This window comes from Camelus dromedarius, chromosome 11 (genome assembly GCF_036321535.1).
Source record: "Camelus dromedarius isolate mCamDro1 chromosome 11, mCamDro1.pat, whole genome shotgun sequence".
NCBI classification, from domain to species: domain Eukaryota; kingdom Metazoa; phylum Chordata; class Mammalia; order Artiodactyla; family Camelidae; genus Camelus; species Camelus dromedarius.
The window spans coordinates 36,014,330-36,035,209 of NC_087446.1; the positions used below are offsets into that span (position 1 = coordinate 36,014,330).

Genomic DNA, 20,880 nt, shown 5'->3' on the forward strand with positions numbered 1-20,880 from the left:
GGACTCATGACGGGTGCTCATCAAGACGCAGTACAGGAGAATAGATGATGCCCCAGGAGAGAAGGGAATTAGAGAAAAGCAGTCCCCCTCCCCCCCACCAAGGGGCAGGTGGAGTTACTGGTGTTATTCAAAAAGCAATTTCAGTAAAATGTCAGAGTTAGAAGCCAACTGCAGGAGGTTAAAGAAACAGAGCAGTGGTTCACTGTGTCAATCAAATGTTTGGAGGAGGAGAAACAAGATGCTGGCTACATAGGACAGCAGGCTCAGAGGAAGGATTTTCCACCACAGAGGATTCTGGCATGTGATGGGAGCCTGCAAGAGGCAAAGGAGAGAGTGAAGCTGGTGAGGACAAGAAGGATCCAGACAGAAGTGCTTCATGAAAAAGGAAACCTCACAGCCCAGCAGCCCTCAATGTACTTTACTCTTGAACCACTAGAGGGAGACCTTCCACCACAAACCAAACATTAGCTGCTGGGACGGATTCATCAAAGCATATCCTCAGACAGTTGAAAAATCTTTTTCATTTCATTTTCTGTCTTAAAAATGTGAAAAGTACCTGGTTTTCTATTCACCACATAAATTACTGTGCCATTCTTATATCGTCTTCTGTTCGCAGTATCAACGAATGCAAAGAAAACCCTTTACCTCCATTCATGGAATAGAATGATCACTTAGGTACTGCTCCAAAATGTGGAGTGCTTCAGAGCTTTCACAACACACTCCTGTGCACTGGTAGGGAGGGTGAGAATTAGGATGTCACTGTCTCATTTTATGTAGCAAGGAGATTAGAGCTTTGCCTGCATTCATACATGTACAGTGGAAGAGCCTGGACCCTTGTTTCAGGGCACTGTCATTGATATCATGCTACAAATATCCTCCCCCTACCCCCAAATTCTGCTTGTTTGTATAAGCCACCTTCATTGTCAGGGATGACAGAGGATGGGGTGGATCCCCTAGTGCTGGCACGGAAAGGAGGTGGCCTCCATTCTCCACCCCTGTAACGTAGGCTGGGCAGATTCTCCCCGGGGTGACCTGGACGAGAACAGTGGGTGGATGACCGTCTGTGGGCAGAGGGAGCAGTGCTGTCTCAGAATCTGATGCACCTCGATTAGATCTTTGTGGGTGAAAACTGGATCAAAGAAAAGAACTGACCTTCAATCTTGCACATTTGCTTGTTCACAACTGTAACCTGTAGCAAAGCAGACAGTGAAGTAAGCAAAAAAATATATAGATTATAATTTGAAATCAGAGGGCACAAACTGATGACAGTCCACAGGCTTATTTGACATGTGGGCTAAAGTTCCTATGCAGACATCCATCTTTTACTTAGTGTTTAAAAATGCTTTTGAAGTAGTTTCCAGCATGTAATTAAAAATCAGGAGATTTCTCTCTAGCTGTCATGCTCGCTCGCTTGCTCTCACACACACACAGCACTGGTGTCATATTTTCCCATTTGGCGAAAATGGAACTGAGCTGCTGATGTGTGGACTCCCCATAGTTCCTCTCTTTTTGCAACCATCAGTTTCATTTCTTTAATTATTTTCCTGTCCTCAAGGCAGCTGACTTTAGAACCCCAAATTAAAGCCATTCTCTTTCCTGCCTTCCAGTCTCTCACTTCTGGCCCCAAGAAGATAGTCGTCTTATTAGCATTTGCTTTGTAGCTGTGCTTACGTTAAAACGTCAAGCAGACCTATTTTCTGAGCTGATGATACATTCTTTTTTTTTTAGTGGAAAAGTATTATTTTATTTTTTAACATTTTTTTATTGTGTCAAATTCCAGTGTAGAGCACAATTTTTCAGTTATACATGAACATACATATATTCATTGCCACATTTTTTTTCGCTTGTATATATTTCCCTGTGCTATACAGTATAATCTTGTTTATCTATTCTACATTTTGAAATCCCAGTCTGTCCCTTCCCACCCCCTGCCCCCTAGGTAACCACAAGTTTGTATTCTATGTCTATGAGTCTGTTTCTGTTTTGTATTTATGTTTTGTTGTTGTTGTTTTTTTTTAGATTCCACATATGAGCGATCTCATATGGTATTTTTCTTTCTTTTTCTGGCTTACTTCACTTGGAATGACATTCTCCAGGAACATTCATGTTGCTGCAAATGGCATTATGCTGTCGGTTTTTATGGCTGAATAGTATTCCATTGTATAAATATAACACATCTTCTTTATCCAGTCATCTGTTGATGGACATTTAAGCTGTTTCCACGTCTTGGCTATTGTAAATAGTGCTGCTGTGAACATTAGGGTGCAGGTGTCATTTTGAAGTAGGGTTCCTTCTGGATATATGCCCAGGAGCAGGATTCCTGGGTCATATGAAAGTCTATTCCTAGTCTTTTGAGGAATCGCCATACTGTTTTCCACAGTGGCTGCACCAAACCACATTCCCACCAGCAGTGTAGGAGGGTTCGCTTTTCCAAACCACAGCCTCTCCAGCATTTGTCATTTGTGGACTTTTGAATGATGGCCATTCTGACTGGTGTGAGGTGATACCTCATTGTAGTTTTGATTTGCATTTCTCTGATAATTAGTGATATTGAGCATATTTTCATGTGCCTATTGATCATTTGTATTTCTTCCTTGGAGAACTGCTTGTTTAGGTCTTTTGCCCATTTTTGGATTGGGTTTTTTTTTTTTTCTAATTAAGTCATATGAGCTGCTTATGTATTCTGGAGATCAAGCCTTTGTCGATTTCATCTGCAAAAATTTTCTCCCATTCCATAGGTTGTTGTTTTGTTTGCTTATGGTTTCCTTTGCTGTGCAGAAGCTTGTTAGTTTCATTAGGTCCCATTTGTTTATTCTTGCTTTTATTTCTATTGCTTGGGCAGACTGTTCTAGGAGAACATTTTTGAGATGTATGAACTGATACTTTCTATAGTAACAGAGAAACACAAAACCCTGGGGTGACAGCCAGCCAGTTTCCTCTAGACGCACACATGTGGTCTTTGGAATAACCACATGGACAGTGGGTAGGTGCTTTTCAAGCCTTTCAACTTTGGGATTCCCAGTAGTGGGAAAACAAGTCATACCTGGTGTGGAAATTTCTTCTGTTGAGTCCAAATTTGCTTCCCACTCTCAGCCATTTTGTGGTCCTTACTCTGCCATTTGAAGTTACACAGACAAGTCTTAAAGCCAGAGTGTGTGAGAACTAGAAGAACTTTTGGGGTAACTGTATTCACATTCTCACTGCACAGCTGCAGCTTCCCTGACAAGCATCAGCCTGGCCTTGTTTACTGTGTTTCCTCCAGGGGTTGATTTATGTGTACGGGACCGCTTTTTCCTCTGGTCTTACCTGCTTATTATTATTTCAGTACGTACACTAAAGTGAATGCATTTAGGCTAAATTCTGCTTCTTTTTTTTGTTGTTCATAGGATTATGTATATCATGTAGTGAGTGCAATCTGTGAATGGACAGTGGCCTTTGGTTTTATTTTCTACTTTTTAACATTCATCCATGATTTCCAGGTAGGTATTTATTCAGGCAAGTGTTATACGTTCCTGATGGTGAGAATCAGTAGAAGTCTATAGAATGCTTCTTGCATTTGAAAAAAAATAAAAGAGCACTATCTTTTTTTTTTTCACTCTTATGTGTTTTAAAAAGTTTGTAAGTATTGTGCAATTTAGTGTATTCCCAAAGGAAAGCATCATGAATAGCTCTCCCAAACAATGAAATGTTCATCTGTCCTCTGCCATTTGATGCTTCTAAGTCGTAGATCCTGGTTATTTTGTGTGTGTGTGTGAGGAGGTCTCATGAGTTCCAAATAACAGGAAGTATGTCTTTTTTTAAAAAAAAATTAAAGTGTGTTGTTCAAAAATGTTCCCAAGGCAGAGAGAAGGTAGGACCTTGTCAGATTTGGCAGCAGGGGAAATCTTACCTTTTGAAACAAGTGAATTATGAGCTCAAAAGTTACAGAAAGCCAAGAAAATTCTTGAGGACCCAGGTTAAGCTCAGTACAAACCACAGTGAGATCACCTCTGAGGGGATGCAAAGCCTTCGGGGGTTTCATTGCTGGCCCTGGAATTGTTTACCTTCTTTAACAGCTCCCCCCCCCCTTTTTTTAAAAATAGAATGTCACCCTAAGGATATCCACAGAAATCAATGGTGATGTTTGAAGAAAGAAGAATTCTATCTCACTCAACAGAAGTGGCAAACAATTTCTAGAAGTGGTACAGAGGACAGACAGGGTTTTAAGGTTGCCCTGTGTGGAATTCATCTGCTGCACATCCAGGACTTGAAATTCTTTAAGAATTCCCAATAGTTGTACCATTTCCAAAGGTACGTTTGCCTAGAGAATGTGGAGCATTTATGACATTGTAGCAATGTTTTTATAATTTTCTAAGTAGATACTTTTTTATATTAACAAATCCATTACAGAAAAGATAAGGAATTCCAGAAAATGGAGACCTCTTATTTTTGTACAGATTCTGTTATGTTTTTTCCTTTGTGTGTGAGTAATTTACATAACTACACTAAAAAATGAGGAATTCATTAAAAAGTAAAATCAGGGGATATTCATTTTAAAATTTCATTTTTAGAGAATGAACTGTATAATTTTTATATCACAAGTGCATGTATCAAATTCAATTTATAATGATCAAGATTTAGTTAATAAACTAACACTAAGATACTATGATTTTTTTAGATGAACTAAGCAAAATGCTTCTATTGAAAGGCCTTAATACCACTATGCATATTAACTCGGTCACCATGAAGACCTCAGTTTTGAAATTCCGCCCCCTATGGGCCTCCCTGCTCACAGAGACCAAGCTTTTACCCTTGCTGCTAATTGGCAGTCTGTAGTTGTGTGATTCAAGGTGGGATGGATTCAGCAAGGCAGGTTAGAAATTAAAAGCCTTATAATGAAGGTGAAATGGAGGTGAGCAACTAATAGGAAAAACCCACTGGATTCCAGATTGCTGCTTTTCTAGAGGAGTGAGGAGGGGAAGTGTGTCTCAGGGAACATCCATGGAAGGCAGGATTATGGGAAGGAGACTTTTGCTTAATACTGAATCTTTGCAAAAGCCACCCTGCGCGAAGCATTACAAATACCACTTATAAAACCATCCTGTATTGTTACTGGCATACCTTGATATACCATCTGACCCAGAGGCTGCCACTCACATCTCGAGTTCATTTTATGCCAGTCAACATGTCGACGGGAGCGCAGGTCTGAGAGAGGAGAAAGGTAAAGGATATAGTTTATTTGCTCCTTCTCTTAATGCCTGTGGCTGGATGTTTGCACACTATATGAAATGTGAAGCAGGTCCTTTGCTCAGCAAGACCTCCACACTCCACTTTTCAATGACAAATGAAAATGACAAATCCCAAATGACAAATGAAAAGCAAGACATTCCAGAGGAAGACATGGGCCTTGAAATGTGAAGGCTTAGGTTTGAAAGCTGAAGAGAAGGAATTCTCCTTCAAGGACCTTCCAGACTATAAACCTGGCCAAGTGGTCTTGTGACTTTGAGGGCACAGGCCAAGGGTGGAGCAGCCCACCTGGACAGCCGTGGAGGGAGGGGTGAAGGGGTGGGGCTCAATAGCGGTCAGCCACCTCTGCAAGGACAAAATGTGTCTCCCCTAAGGGTTCAGCATGAGAGCCTGATACCCACGTCTGGGTTTGCTGTGACTTGTTATAATGCTGTGGCTCCCCATAACACTGGAACTGAAAGCTATGCTAAGCATTCGCTATTCTGGAACGGGGGAGGAATGCCACATACCTTTACCCAGGAACCTGTGGCAGAATGAATCCACGGTTGGGTCTCCTTTGGATCCGACTTTTGTTATCAGCACTTCTCATGATGCCTTGTCATTTTTCATTTCTGCATCTCTCTGGGAGCTCCTTGAGGGCAGAGTCTGTGCCTTAATCTTTAATTTTGTAACTCTGGCATTTACCTCCTGGAACAAAGTAGGTGCTTAATAAATACTCATTGAATGCATGAGTGAAGGAGTGAGCAAATGAAGGAATGGCTGGGGATGGTGGTAGGGTTGCATAATGAGATTTACTCTGGTTTACTGGTTAAGTGATAAACAAATAGTCTGTATCACCTTGTAATGCTGACTGTTTTGCTTTTGTGTGCTGTAAATGTTTTAGTTGTTTGGGCTTCTCCATTCTATGACAACTCTCTTCAACCTGGACAGTTACCACAGAAATTGTTACATGGGCTAGACAAAATGGTATACCTGGCTTGGCAAACTGAGAAGGCCAAAAATCTCTCCAGATGATCACGTTCCGCTGACCCCATGAAACTTCTAAAGCTGGTCTTATCCATATTTTGGTATTATTTCTAATGTCCATGAACTTGCATTTCCTTGGACCTCATGGCTGAAAGAGTAAAATAAAATGAAATATTTATTTTAGTAATTTGTGTCTCTGTTAAATTACAACGTGTCAACGGGGTACTACTGTGAAGTGTAGTTATCTGGGAGAGGATTCTAGCTCCACTTGGACTCTGTAAAGGTATAGTTTAAACCTTATGTTTTCTTAATTCATGTAGCTTTGCATTAGTATAAGATTCTTGAATATTAGTATCAGAAGTTTCACCAGATATCCAACATAAATTTGTTGAAGGAAAAAGGGGCACCTATTGACTCAAGTAACAGAGAAGTCTAGGGGCAGAGAGGCCTTTAGGGATGGCTGGATCCAAAAGTTCCACTAGGACTCCATCTATTCTCTCCTCTCAGCTCTGCCCTTCTCTCTTTTGGCATCATTCTCAGGCAAGCTTTCCCCTAGTGGGAGTGAGATGGCTTCTAGAAGCCCCAGGCTACAGACTGTCCAGTGGAAGGAGAGGACTTCTCAATCATTCCCACAAAAGCCCTCAAGTTGAAACATTGTCTCTGAATTGGCTGGCTTGGGTCACATGCCCATCCTGTAGCCCAGGGAGGTGTGATGCCGTGATTGGTCAGACCAGTGTCTCATGTCCACCTCTGGAGCAGAGAGGGGTCAACACCATCCAGTCTACTGGACTGATGGAGTGCGAAGTTGTTTCTCAGAAGAAAGGGATGGGAAATGGATTTTGGATAGACACAAAGCCGCAGATTCCACTACGGAATCTGTTTCCGCTGACGCAGCAAGTCAGAAAAACCAACCCAATTTGATTCAGAGTAAACTAAATGATACCTGCTGCCAACCTTTTCAGTTAAAAAAAATAGTACATGTAAGCTGTGTAGGTAATAAATGTGCCTTCAGTTAACTTCAAAGTTATGTTTATACTTTTTCCAGCTTCTTGTGTTCTTATTTAACCTCTGTGAAGCTGGTCAGGCAGTTAGTTGTCACATGTTTCAGATGAGGAAACTAAGGTAAAGGAAGAGAGAGGTTCAGCGACCTGTAAGCAGTTTTACTTCTGGATGGCAACAGAGTCCAGTCTGGGACTCTTGTTTTCTTGATTTATAATCAAGTGCCTCTTTTTCTTTTCTTTTCCCTTTCCTTTCCTTTTCTTCTTTCTTTCTTTTTCTTTTTCAAACTCTAACAGAGGATTCCACAGAAATTGCGTTTCATAAACCAAATTAAGTACATCAGTGTTGTGCTGTGTTTGGGTTTCCTAACATCCCTTACATGTGGCGTGGTCCCCATGTTCCCATTTTTTACTCAGTTGGAGACACACTGGTCTGGTGTTTGGGCCTGGAATGAGGAAGGGGGTGTGGGAGGGAGATAAGTGGTCTCCATTCTCTCCCACTCCCTGATTCTGGCAAGTCTGTAAGCCCAGCCGTCTCCCCACACACATACTCTTGGTCTGGCTCTGAATGTCCCACATTCTCAAGGCCAGAATGTCATGCATCTGCGTCCTGTCTGTTGCACAAGAGAGCAACCACAGCCTCAAGCCCTGGAGGAGAAGCTTCTGACGCTCCTGGGTCGCCCCCAGCAGATTCATTTTCTAAAATGAAGGGCAGCAAGATGCCAAACTCATTTTGGGAGTGGCGGTGACCTCCAAAATCGATGCTTGGGAAAATGCAGAAGGGAATACCAGCAGTCTGCGCTGTGGTTTGGGTCAGGGTGCTATGAGATGCCTAGTCAGCCTGCGGCCTAGGCAGTCCCTCAGTGGTGAGCAAAGCCCTCCATCCCCAGAGCCGGCTCCACCTCTGGACTCTTCAGTTACATGAGTCTCTTTCTAACTTTGGTAAACTTGAGCTGGATTTCTGATGCTTGTTCCTGTAAGAGCCTGGCTGATACAAACACCCAGGAGTTCTCCTAACATGCAAATACAGTAAACCATTGTTATCTGGACTCACAGTGCAGGGGTGAAAAGATAATTTCTAGATAAGTGGGAATTCAGCTGTTTCCATTCACAGCCCTGACTCTGAACCATGTATTCTTTTTAAAAATTTGAATCATATATATTTGATGTGATTCAAAAATCAAAACAATATAAAAAGGTACTCCGTGAAAGGCCTTTGTATTTTCTTCTACTCACACTTACTCCATTCACCCCTCTTCTTGGAGGTATCCTCTTTTTATGAAAATACAAGCAGAAACACACATTTAAAAATGTTCCCTTTTTAAATTTCTACACCAAATGAAGCATAACTTGCAGACAGTTGTGAGCCCTCCTTTTTTGACTAAAGCAATGTATCCTTATCAATACATGGAGAGTCTCTTCAGTCATTTTCAGTTTGTTCTGGTTTTACACCTGTACAGTATTCCATTGTATTGGGTGTGCCACCATTTATTTGACAAATCCCCTATTTGATGAGCAATCCTGTGGTTCCAAACTTAGCGGTTACAAGTGAAGGACCTTGTACATAACAGCACTTCAAACACACACAAGGAAACCTGTGGGAGAAATCCCCATAGTAAGAATGCTGGGGCAAAAGGGAACTGCATTTGTAATTTGACAAATACTGTTGTTTTGCCTTTGGAACGTTTTTACTTGAGCATTCTGTTGTTGTTGGAAAACCCAACTATTTTACCCTTCCATCTAAACTGAGGATGCTGATTGTAAGTTCACCTTTTCTTGGCAACTCATTCATCACATGGATTCTGCAGTGCATAGTGTGGGACAGAGGCCAGCTGACTGTGTCACTGTTCTACAGACACCCTCTTTGCTCTCCCTTTTATCTAACCTCCTGGGCAGGGAGGGTGAGGCTGTTTGCTCCCCTCTCTGCAGATAGCAGAACTCCACTGTCTTCTGCCTCCTCCCCTCTGACGCCCACTCTCCTTTCCATGGTCAAGAGCATCTCCGTCTCACTTGGGGTTTTTCATTGTGATCTTGCACTTTTGTCTCTGCCTCTTCTAACCTTATCCCTTTTCTACACCCACTTTCTCTTTTGGTATCTCTTTTGAAGGGTGGCTACTTCACTTACACTTCCTTATCTTCTGAGAATATTTTGCTTTCATAGACATCAGTCATCAACCACAATATTCCCTTTCTCCTTTCTGGTAAACGGGCCCACTACAGAACCAGGGGAAATCCACAGAACTTTTGGCCCCTCCTGGCCTTGTAACTCGGTGATCAGAGTGGAACGACCCAATGAGTTGGGGACAGCAGCAGTGTAGCGGTCCAACACAGAGAGAGTTTCTCCAGCTTTGAAACATTTAATAAAAACTTACTTAGAAATAATAGGCTTTAATTTTGCCTGAATGACTGTTTATGTCATTTTAAAAACTAAATTTTTTTACAGCAATTTAGGTTCACAGCTGAATTAAGCAGAAAGTACAGAGTTCCCGTATACCCCCCAGCTCCCGGACATGCACAGCCTCTCCTACCCACACCCGAGCGCTACGTGAATTATGACTGATGAACCCACACTGGTACATCAGTATCACCCCCAGTCCACTGTATACCTTAGAGTTCATTCTTGGTGTGGTGCACATTCTATTAGTTTTGACAGATGTATAATGGCATGTGTCCACTATTGTAGTATCATACAGAATAGTTTCATTGTCTAAAAATTCCTTTTGTCATTTTGAAAAAGACAACTGAGATTACCTATGGACAGGCAGCATGCAGTTTTTTTCAGTACAAGGTATTCAGGAACTTTGCTTAACATTTACCTGCTTAATTTTTTTACCTGCTTGCGTTATCACTCAGGTTCTGTTAATATTGATGAGCATCCAAACATATCAAAGATGTTGTGAGAATGGGAAGTTCCTCATAATTATCCCCATTTTACTACTGAGGAAATTAAGGTGCATGCTGTGAGGCTGTCACCAGGTAGGTACCAAGTGATGGGGCTGGGACCAAGCCCAGGGCTGTGACTCCCACAGTCAATCTTTTCCAACAGGGCCATGCGATTATCAACCATTACGATTTGAGTATGAATTAACTTGTCAGCTTTTATAGGATCGTATAATAAAAGGCTCTGAGGAGTGAAATCCCTATACTGGCAAGTTTAGAAAAATGGGTGAAATATCTCTTTTGTTGCTTCAAAGAGTGAGTCCTGGTTGAGCTCTGTGTATGCCAAGACTTGGGGGGCAGGAAGTAGGTACTGGGAATCAGAAGTAGAAACAGAATAGAGAGGGCTTGTGTGCCACACTAGTCTTTGGCAGGAGTTTGAGATCAGCTCTCCCATAGCCATGCATGGCCCATGAGGAGGAAACACTGATGGCCAAGGATTCCACTGGGCACTGAGGCTGGGGGTTTTGGGCTGGGGTACTTTCAGTACGATTAAGGGTCTGGTGGCTGTTAGGACTCAACTCTTAGTATCTTTTGCTTCTTTGGTTGGTGCATTAAAGTGGACCTGGGGTTAGAAACATCTGCTTTCTACTTGCCAATGGGAAAGTCATGGTGGGAAACAGAGGAGAGACCACTTATGCTGTCCCAGGCTGGGTAACAGAAGTCTTCAGCATTTCACACTGATCAGACAAATGGGTTTTGGTGTCTGACTTCCAGCAGGTGATGTAGATGTAGAGTTCTCTGAACCTCCTACAGCAGCAGGAAGCAGAGAGAAAGTCTCAGGGCTCGGAGTCATGGGTTCTAGCTCTCTTACTCATCAGGCTAATATTAGCACAAGTGATAGGAATGCTTGTAAGAAAAAATTCACCTTCTTGAACAGTCCTATTGCTCAGGGTCAGCCCAGAAAAGCAAGTTCCAGGTACCACCCAAGACATCTGATTCAGGGTGAAGAGTGATGTAGCTAGAGTTGGCCAGTGATCTGACAGCTGCTAACATAACCTTTAACACATGTATTAAAATGAATACTGAGCATAGTTCAGTCTGTCATTTCCTCTTAATACTTGAAAAGCCACAGTTTTGTTTGGAAGTTCCCTCAAAAAGCTCTAGTGGGTGAATTCATTCTTCGGCTTGATTGCATTTGGAACCCTGAAGTCAGAGCCACCTTGAAACCGAAACTTGGAAAATCCTGGGTCTCTGACCAAAAGAAGAAAGGTATGTTCTGAGGTTTATTAAATAATTACCCAGTTGTTGACACATTGTAGGGGGAGGAAAAAAGCCGAGGTGTTGGCAAGTATGAATAGAGATTAGTAAGGATCTTGGGTCAGTCATGTGGCTTATAAATGAGGTAGAACATTTTGGTGTTCCCTGACCTTTGGCTCCAACCAGGGGTTGTGTTCTTCTGACTAGACTCAGTTAACTAGGTCTTGGCGTGGTCCATCATTATTTTGATTGTCTGAATAACCACGGTCAGCTGTGATCCAATTAATGCTGAAGATACTCAAAAATAGTTGGCTGTTGGGAGCAGATGCAGCAGTGACTTACGCAGCGCTCGACTGTGAGAAACAAATTCCAGAATTGTTTGGCCATTTTGATTTCCCATCTGCAGTTGGTGTGAATGGAAGATTAGGGCAGGTTTCTCTAAAAACTGCCCTGAGGCTGACTCAATTCGGAGGCGAGGGAGGGAGAATGTGCTCTCCTTGGTGATACCTTCCATCAGTAGTCCTCAAAACTTTAGCCATTTGCGGGTCTCCTTTACAGTTTCAGTCATGCTCTTACTGCAATTTACTGAATCATTTTCAATCCCTACTTTTTAACTTATCTTTTTATTTTAAAGAGAAACAGCTTCTCCCCCTGCTTTTCCTCCTGGACCGCCTAGTTTGGTGAATGGTGTTACCATTCACTGGGTCACCCAGGGCAGAAACTTGAGTGATATTCCTAAACTGCTCACTCTGCTCCCTACCCCCGCTTCTTGTTCTACTAACTTTATCTCCTATGTTCAGGGTTGAAAGATAATTATCATCCAAACCAGGGCATTTTGGGGATTGAAAAGAACACTATTAATAATTGTACCAGGAGTAAACTGGGTCTGTCTGAATCAAATGGGGACATGTGGTTAAACCATCTATATGGTCTTGAGTCCTCTTCCTCCTCCCCCTTCCACCATCACTACCTTAGTGCAGGCCTTATTTTTTAAATTTATTTGCCTGGACTAGTGCCGTAGCTCACTATTGTTTCCTTGGTTTCAGTCTTGGTCCATTCCAATACATCTTACACACTGCACACACACATTTGATATATCACCCTCTTAAACTCTTTCCATGGTTCCCCATAACTTCAGGATAAATTTCAAATTCCTTAGCATGGCTTAGCTGGCTCTTCATATATCTGGATCTTTTTTTTATCCTTACAGCTTGTGAGCTCATTTATTTATTCATTCATTCAACATTTATTGATAGTTACTCTGGGTTGGCACAATGCTAGGCTCTAGAATGTAACAATAAGATGGGTTTCTGCCTTCAAGGTATTTATAGTGGAGTGGAGAAACAACCAAGGAAACACTATAGTAAAACATGCTACGGTGAAGCACTGCACTCTGATCTCACTAATCAATGTGCAGTCCAGGGACCAGGAAGCTTGACAGAAACACAGAATCTTAGGGCCCCACTGCAGATTCACCAAATCCAAATTTGCATTTTAACAAGATGCTTAGGTGACTGGAGTTAATGTTAGTTTACAAAGCCTGGTTTGTGGGGCCATGATAGTTGAAGCACTTGGTTCAGATCCCCAGGGATGGTTATGCCTGGAGGGAGACTTGGAGGAAGAGATAGAGTTTGCTAAATGAATAAAATGTGGGAAAAGGCGCACATAGTAGAGGGATTCACGTGTGCTGTGGCTCAGAAGCAAGAGAGAATATGCTGTTTGGTGGCAATTACAAATTGTTCAGTATTTTAAGGCACAGGTTTCAGATGGGAGCCTCACCTAACTCAGAGGTACCCTTATTCAAGGAAAAAATGTGATCATTTTCTTCTCTGAGCCCATCTGGAAATGGTGATTTAGAATGAATACTTTAATTCATAGAGACAGCAGAGTAAGGGTGACCAAGAGCTGGAAGGAGAGGAGAATGGAGGGTTATTGTTTAGTAAGTACAGAGTTTCTACTTGGAATGATGAAAAAGTTCAGGATATGAATAGTTGTGATGGTTGTGCAACACTGCAAATGTGCTTGCTTAATGCCACTGAATTGTGCACTTAAAAATGGTGAAAGTGGAAATTTTTATGTTATGTATATTTTATCACAATCTTAAAAAAACAGAATGAGTACTTTGGATTCAAGGAAGACTTGATTTTCAAGTTCTGGCTTTGACAGCCCAGCAAGTCAGATAACTTCTTGGAAATTTAGTGTCTTCATCTGTAACATGGGAATAGCTATGGTACCTGCATCATAGACTTGTCAGGAGGACTCACTGGAGCAACGTCTGTAAAGTACCTGGGAGCTCGCTGAGTTATCCTTATGCCCATGAAAGCTTGAAAAGCATGCTCTTAGCACAGTGCCTAGCACAGCTGGCTCCTGCATCGCAGCTATTCTTCCCCTTCCACTTCCTCTTTGAGGTAGCAGTGTTTTCATCTCTAGCTGCACATTAGAATCACTCAGAGAGCTTTGTAAAACTCTATTGCCCAGAACAATTATTTCAGGAAATGGAGCAGAAGCATCATTATTCAAGGTGATTCCAATGTGTAGGCAAGGCTGAGAAACTCTGTGCTATAGCAGTGGTTCACAAACTTTAGTGTTATTGGAATCACCTGGAGGGCTCAGTAAACCCATTCCTGGGCTACCCCAAACCCTTGAGTTTCAAGTTTAGTAGATACAGAATAGCCCTTCACTTTATTCCATTGTCTATCTGGTGGCCCTTTCCTTTTTGTTTGCAGTCTGTGTTATTCTACCTACTACCTAATGTCTTCCAGACCCATTACTCAACTGAAGTTTTTCTTGAAAACACTTGCCAGTAGCCTTCTTCATGCCAGTGGTCTCAATATTCTCCATCCTGGCTTTAGACACAATTTACCATGTCTCAATATTCTCCTCCTCTGAATTCAGAGCCACTACTCAGGAGTGTTTTCCTTCTTTCTCTTTCCTTCTCCCTTAGAAGCAGGAATTTCCATGTGGGACTCCCATGACCATATTCTGGGGTTCCTATATTTATCCCTTAAAAAGAGCACAGTCTTAGAAGTGAGACAGACATGGGTTCATATCTTATACTTGGGCAATTCATTCAAACTCTGAGCCTCTTCCTCCTCACTGGTGAGTCAGGGGTGATGGTAACAGTGCCCTATAGATAATATATCCCTGACATGTAACAACCAACCATTAGCTATTACAGTGTTTCACCTGTAAGAAAATGGTAAAATCTTGACCTTGTAGAGAACTCCAGTAGTGGTGGGACTAACCCACGGGATGCAGAGGGCAGAGCCAGGGATATAAAAAATGCAGTGTGGAGGAATAAAGATAGGATTTACCAAGGGACACGGAAATGGGCCCAACCAAGGATTTTCCAGGAGTCCTGGGCAGATAGGGAGGTGAGAGGTGGGTGATAGATGGGATCTGACAAAAGGAACTGACCAAGAGATTCCCTGTGACTATATTAAAATATGAGCCTATGGTCTGGTCCACGCACAGGGAGGGTGTTGTTAATCATGCTAGGATGGGCTATGGAATGGCCCCAGAGGACACTCACAAGGGGATTTCAACCCCATCAGTGTGGAATTCCGTCCCTTTGGCAAGAAGCAAAGTGATAAAAAACCTGTTACAGTTTGCACCATTTATTATAGTCATGTGCAAAACATGACCGCGGGGCGTTACACAGAGCTCTCGTTACAAGAGGAGGTCTCTGAGTTCTGTTTCCCGTCTATGATGTTATTCAGCAGGGTGGCTCACATGTTGAAATCTGAAACTCCTTGGGTGAAGAATCCCTCTGCAGGCTGTACCAGATGTTGCTTGTGTAGCTCCCCAAGCCCAGAAAGATGAGTTAATCCTTGAAGGAAATTATTCTGAACTTGCATCAAACTCAGAGGCTTTGATCCAACAGATCATGGCAATAAAACACAAGGCTATCTGAAGAGCTGTGGGTGGTAGTCCTGTCTCTGAGAAAGGAACAGGGCCACTGGCCGACGGCTGCATTCCAGAACTCCAGATGCAGAGAGCCAGGAGCAGAGGGCTGCACTTAGTGTGATATTGTGAAAATCCTGCACTTTAAACACACGTAGTCATAAACAAAAACTTCCTCACCCTTTAAAGACCTTGCAGAAGTATCTATCACCATTTCCAAGATGCTTCCCTTGAATGTTCCAGGCCTCACTGACCCCATTTACTTTCTCTTACCCTCATCATCCATAGCACAGAGCTTGCCACTTGATTATTTTCCAAATATATAGTCTAATTTCTCCAGTTATATGGTAAGTTCCTAGAGGTCGTACACAAGGATATTTTATATTTCTTTGTATCTGGATGCCTAGCACTCTTTTTTTTTTTATTTTATTTTAAGTGCCAAGCACTCTTAAGAGGCATCATGGTCATCATTTCATTCCTAGAATCTAGCATAGTACCTGGCACATAGATGATATTCAGTAAGCAAATAGGTACTTATTAAACAAATGAAATTGTTGGTTGACCTAAGTTGAGTTGACATAAAAAAAAATAAATAAGGGAAGGTATAATCGGTACCTCTTGTTTTGTTTGCCCAGCACCTCACTTCCCTTCTTCCAGAAGTTTCCTCTTTTCTTCTTTGTGGTTCATCTTTGTGGTTCCCACAGGAGCTGCCATGTTGTTTCATGACTCTCTAGAATTTACCTGACTTGAACTGCTTCAGTGAGTCCTTCCCAGGGATTTTTAAACTTGGAACCAGAGAGAATGTTAAGATAATTTCTTTCTAGTGCCCAGAGGTATGTAGATATACTGGTACATTTGCGAGCTAATGGCCCCCATGTTTTTCACCCCATAGAGAAAGCTGATGGCTAGCTAGAACCAAGAATGAAACTAACAGAGCAAAGGCACAGAGACAAGAAGAATAAAAGAGAATCCTGCTGGTCTTCATGTTCTGTGTTTCAGTTGCTGCTATGCCCCAGGCACATTCCTGTCTTTGGGTTTCACAGACATCGTATTATCCCTTATAATAACCCCCTCTTTTGCTTAAATGAGTTTGAGTTAGGTCTCTGTCACTTGTAACCACATAAGTCCCAACTAATAAAGAATTGCTTGCTTTGTGGTAGACACTCCAAAAAAAAGAATGGATGAATAAAATCTCATTACACCTCATTATGAAGTTTTGCAAAACTTTGAATTTGAATTTTTCAAAACTTCCTATTCTTATTTGTGGTTTTAATAAATACCTCTTTGATATCCCTCCCAGAGCAAGCACAGTTCTGAATAGAGAGGAGGCACATGGTTTAGACGGAAGCTACAGTTTCTGGTAGGTTGATTCTTCACTTTTCATTTTCAGTGACTTTTTATCCATGTGTGCCTTTGTTGAGAATCAGATGCGTTGGGCTGCAATACCATATGTACATGATGGAAGGCATTTGTAAGGACTTTTAAGTACATATAGAGTGAGGGGCACTGAACAGCAGCCACGGACTCAACATGAAAGGATGGTCTTCATGAACAAGGGTGATGGAAAAGGGCTTTGAATAGGTAGACAATATGGGGTAGACAATATGCTAGAGACTTACCACATTTTCTGAACTTCAAATCCAGGCACATGGCCCAGTACATAAGAAGGAATTTGTGGGAATAATTGGACAGCTTATTTGATGTTGGGTCACCAACTCAGCATCTCTGGTTGCCATACTTGTAGAGCTAATCTTTAGCATCAAACTCTTCTCTAGACGGGCTGGTCTACTTATTGCCACCCAAATAGGCCACATGGACTTTATCAATGACACATTTGCTTACAAAATTCTTGGTGCCAGATATGCCTCTCCTTTCCTTACTCCAACTCCTTCTATTCATATCAGACCCATCCTCCAGGTCCAGCTATCTTATCTCCTCTAGATATGACTGTTCTATCTAATCTGTCACATCTGACATTTCATCATTCATTCTAAGAATGGTAAATATGTGTCATCTAATCTTATATCCACACTCCCCAGTCCCATGAAAAAAATCACTAATTAATACTGGTGCATTTTCCCTCCAAGGTTGGCAAGAACTTCAGAATTCTTCTCAACATAGCACTTGAGGCAGCCACTAAAGGCTCACTGGAGTCAGCAAATGATGTTAAGCCTGGTTGCTATCCCTGTTCCATTCCCTTATATTATTTGAAGTTTCTGAGGGTGCATGTCTTCTATCTCTGACTGGGCTGTTAAATTCTTGAGGGCAGGGATAATATTAATAACAGTAATAATTATGAGGACTATAATAATAGCAGCAAATATTTATCAAATACCTACATTTTACATGTATAGTTGGTTCTCCGTATCTGGGCTCTGCATCTGCAGACCCAACCAGCCACAGATTTCAATCTGCTTGGTTGAATCTGCATGGATGTGGAACCCTGGGTATGGAGTGTTGACTGTACTAGCTATTTATATAAAGGACTTGAGCATCCTCAGATTTTGTTATCTGTTGGGGATGGGGTAGGGATGGTGGAACTATCATGTGAATACCAAGACTATTTTCTAATTTAATTCTCAACACAATCATGTTGAGAAAGGATTAGTATTATACGCATTTTATAGGTAAGAATTCTGAGTCTTTTGTTTATTTTTAAATTGATTTCTTAAAATAAAAATTATATATATTTAAGGTATACAACATGGTGATTTGATATACATATATGTAGTGAAATAATTTCTACATTTAAGCTAATTAATATATCTTCTCTCATAGTTACTATTTTTTGTTGTTGTGGTGAGGGCACCTAAAACCTATCTCTTAGCAAATTTCCAGTAATCATTATGATATTCTTAACTACACCATGCTATATATCAGACCTCTAGACTTACTCATTTTACATAACTGTCACTTTGTATCCTTTGACTAACATCTCCCCATTTCCCCCACCTTCCCACCCTTGGTAACCACTATTCTATTCTTTACTTCTATGTATTTAGCTTTTTTAGATTCCACATATAAGTGTGGCTTATTTCAGTTAGCATAATGTCTTCTAGGTTTATTCATGTTGTTGTAAATGCAAGATCTTTTTTTTAAGCTGAATAATATTTCATTGTATATATACACCATTATTTCTTAATCTGTTCATCTATTGATGAACACTTAAATTGCTTCTATACCTTGAGTCTTAAAGATGCAAAGTAACTTGTCCAAATATACACAGCCAGAATGTGGCAGAACCAGAACTTGACCTTTAAACCTTTGCTTGTAACCAATATGGTATATCATCTTGTATCATCCAACTAGCATGAAGCCATGTGCATAGTAAGTATTTGTTGAATACAGGTTTTTAATAAAACAATGAAGTTCCTCACAAGAGACAGCGAAAATACCAGAAGCAAATTTTATTCCCCAAAGAGCTGGGGCGTACTTGAAAGGGGTTGACTTCACTTTCCCAATGTCCTTGACTGAAAGCAATGTCATTTCCCATTCCACAAATAAACACATGTTATGGAGACAGAAATACTAAGGATCAAGTCTGGGGTGGGCACTCTAGTGAAGCAGCAGCTCTGGGAGCGTTGGAGCCTCCTAACAGATCTTCACAGTGGCTCTACCGCCACCCAGTCACTGACACCTCCCTGGGAATCACTTTCCAAATTTGTAGTATGATTCATTTGAACTCAATTAGCACTTTTCCAAGTTTATTCCCTGGAACACTGGCCCTATAAGAAATTCATATAAAAAAGTGGTTCTGTTGTCAAGTGCTATGGGGGAATTGCATTTCTCCTTGGGAGACACACAATCCATATTAAAGGATCTGAGAAGGCCAGCAGGAAAGAACTGGGTTATCTAATTTTTAGTTATTATTTACTTAACCCACCATTTCCTAACCCTCTTTGGTTTCACATAATAATTGCTAAGATCTCTCAGAACTAATATGCACACTTAGGTAAAAAAACCAATGGCTAAATATTTTCCAAAGATCCTAACATTCTCTAAGTTTCAGAAATAACGATGTAACTTGACTATAAACTGCCCCTCAGTGAATTATAAGGTGGAATCACAGTTTCAAATTTCTGAAATTGGTCAGAAAAGTTTAGAGGGTGTCAAGATGACTTACCCAGGTTTAGCCATTCATGCTGCCCTGTGAGTTTCCTGAAACGGACAACAGGGGGCAATAGTGGACTGCAGGAACTGCCACCCCTCTGCATACAGCAAGAAAGAGCAATGGAAGTTGTAGCAACCAGAGCTGTTCCTTTCTCAGCTGAATGGAAAGCTACTGAGAGCCAACTCCTCTCTCTTTTAGGTTTCTCTCTCTCCTTCGGAGGAAAAAATTGAGATTGAATCAGGATAGATAGCATTGTACGTTTGCCCTTTACCTTTATGGACAGAAAATCATAGGAAGCAACTCTTCAACTGCTTGTTGTTAACTCTATTCACTTCGGGCAACTACATTTTACAGTGGAAGTTCTTAATTGGACTAAATGTAGAGCCTGTGAGTTGAAAAAGAAATTCTTCCCTTCATCAATGTTCTCATTTTAAAGTGAAAAAAAATTTTTGTACAGGTCAAGAAACAAACTTCATTAGGATATAAAAAATTCTTTTAAATTAATTTTCTTCCTCTAACTTTGGCTGTAAGACTTACACAGTAGGACTTTTTAATGATGTGGCAGGCTACAAGACACTTGGAGGCAAAGGGATATACACAACTTTTAACTTTTTCTGACTTATCCCCTCTTTCTCATTTTCTTGTGAAATAGAATAAAACAGGCAGGCCTCCCTATCTAAGTTAAACGCATGAGATTAGAGTGACTGGTTCTAAGTTGATATTGTCATTTTTCACAACATCCTCCCTCACTGTTAACTACCCCCTCCCTCCCATGCTGTCCCTACACAGAGCCTCCCATTTAGGAGAGGAGATTTACCTAGACTTAAACAATTTTTTCTTTAAGAGAAAGTGCAAACAAGATTCAGGAGTATATCCCACAAAAAGTGATAGAGGACAGAGAAATCACTTTCCATTGATAGAAATCCTCTATATTCTGTCTCCAAGGAACTTTGAATTTGGAGAGTCTTCAGCCCTCACCTAATCTCATCCTTTCTTTGTGTGCACAAGGGAACCTGAGTGGCCAGGCCACACAGGGAGGTATGTCACCCTGGCCCCTGCCGAGCTTCTTCCTATTCCCTTGGGCTGGACTCCAGTCCCAAGCCCTTAGGTTTCAGGCACTCATCTCTGCAGGCAGCAAGGTGCACAAGCAATGGCTACATCCCTCCCTGATTCTAATACACTGGGTGGAGCATCTTGTTTTTGACAATCCCATTCTTGTACTGATGAGGACAGTAGAGAAAATGGAAGGTGGAGGGGGCTGCTGGGCCAGCAGGCAAAGCTGAAATCATTTGCCTGCTTTCTGATCCATCTCTACCAGTCACCTTTCTCACAGAGTAAGGCTGGGAAGAGCTAGGAAGCTAGAAATTAAGCAGTTGAAGCTCTTCAGAAAGTTTCCAGTGCCTAAGAATTCTAGGAAGTCTGAACCAGAGAGTCACAGAACAGGAAAAGATTAATGAGTAAAGGATGAAAGGATGTGTGAACAATTTTTTTCCTATACTTTCTTTGCACATATAACCACATTTGCGTCTGCCTTTCACA

General features: G+C 41.4%; 1 protein-coding gene across 9 annotated transcripts in view; it reads left to right on the plus strand.

The window, feature by feature from the left end:
- Positions 1–20,880, plus strand: part of DRAM1 (DNA damage regulated autophagy modulator 1) — a 123,284-nt gene that overhangs the window by 28,259 nt on the left and 74,145 nt on the right. Inside the window, exons 6-7 of one of the 9 annotated variants that reach the window (XM_010990013.3) lie at positions 3,387–3,479; positions 4,083–6,379. The exons of 5 other annotated variants lie outside the window; for them this stretch is intronic. In XM_010990013.3, coding sequence (XP_010988315.1) covers positions 3,387–3,479; positions 4,083–4,127 — 138 coding nt within the window. In that variant the 3' untranslated portion in view covers positions 4,128–6,379. Of the gene's footprint in view, positions 1–225; positions 2,709–3,386; positions 3,480–4,082; positions 6,380–16,530; positions 16,591–20,880 lie in introns of those variants that run through there. 3 more of the 9 variants (XM_064491654.1, XM_064491648.1, XM_064491649.1) reach the window with 3 other exon arrangements.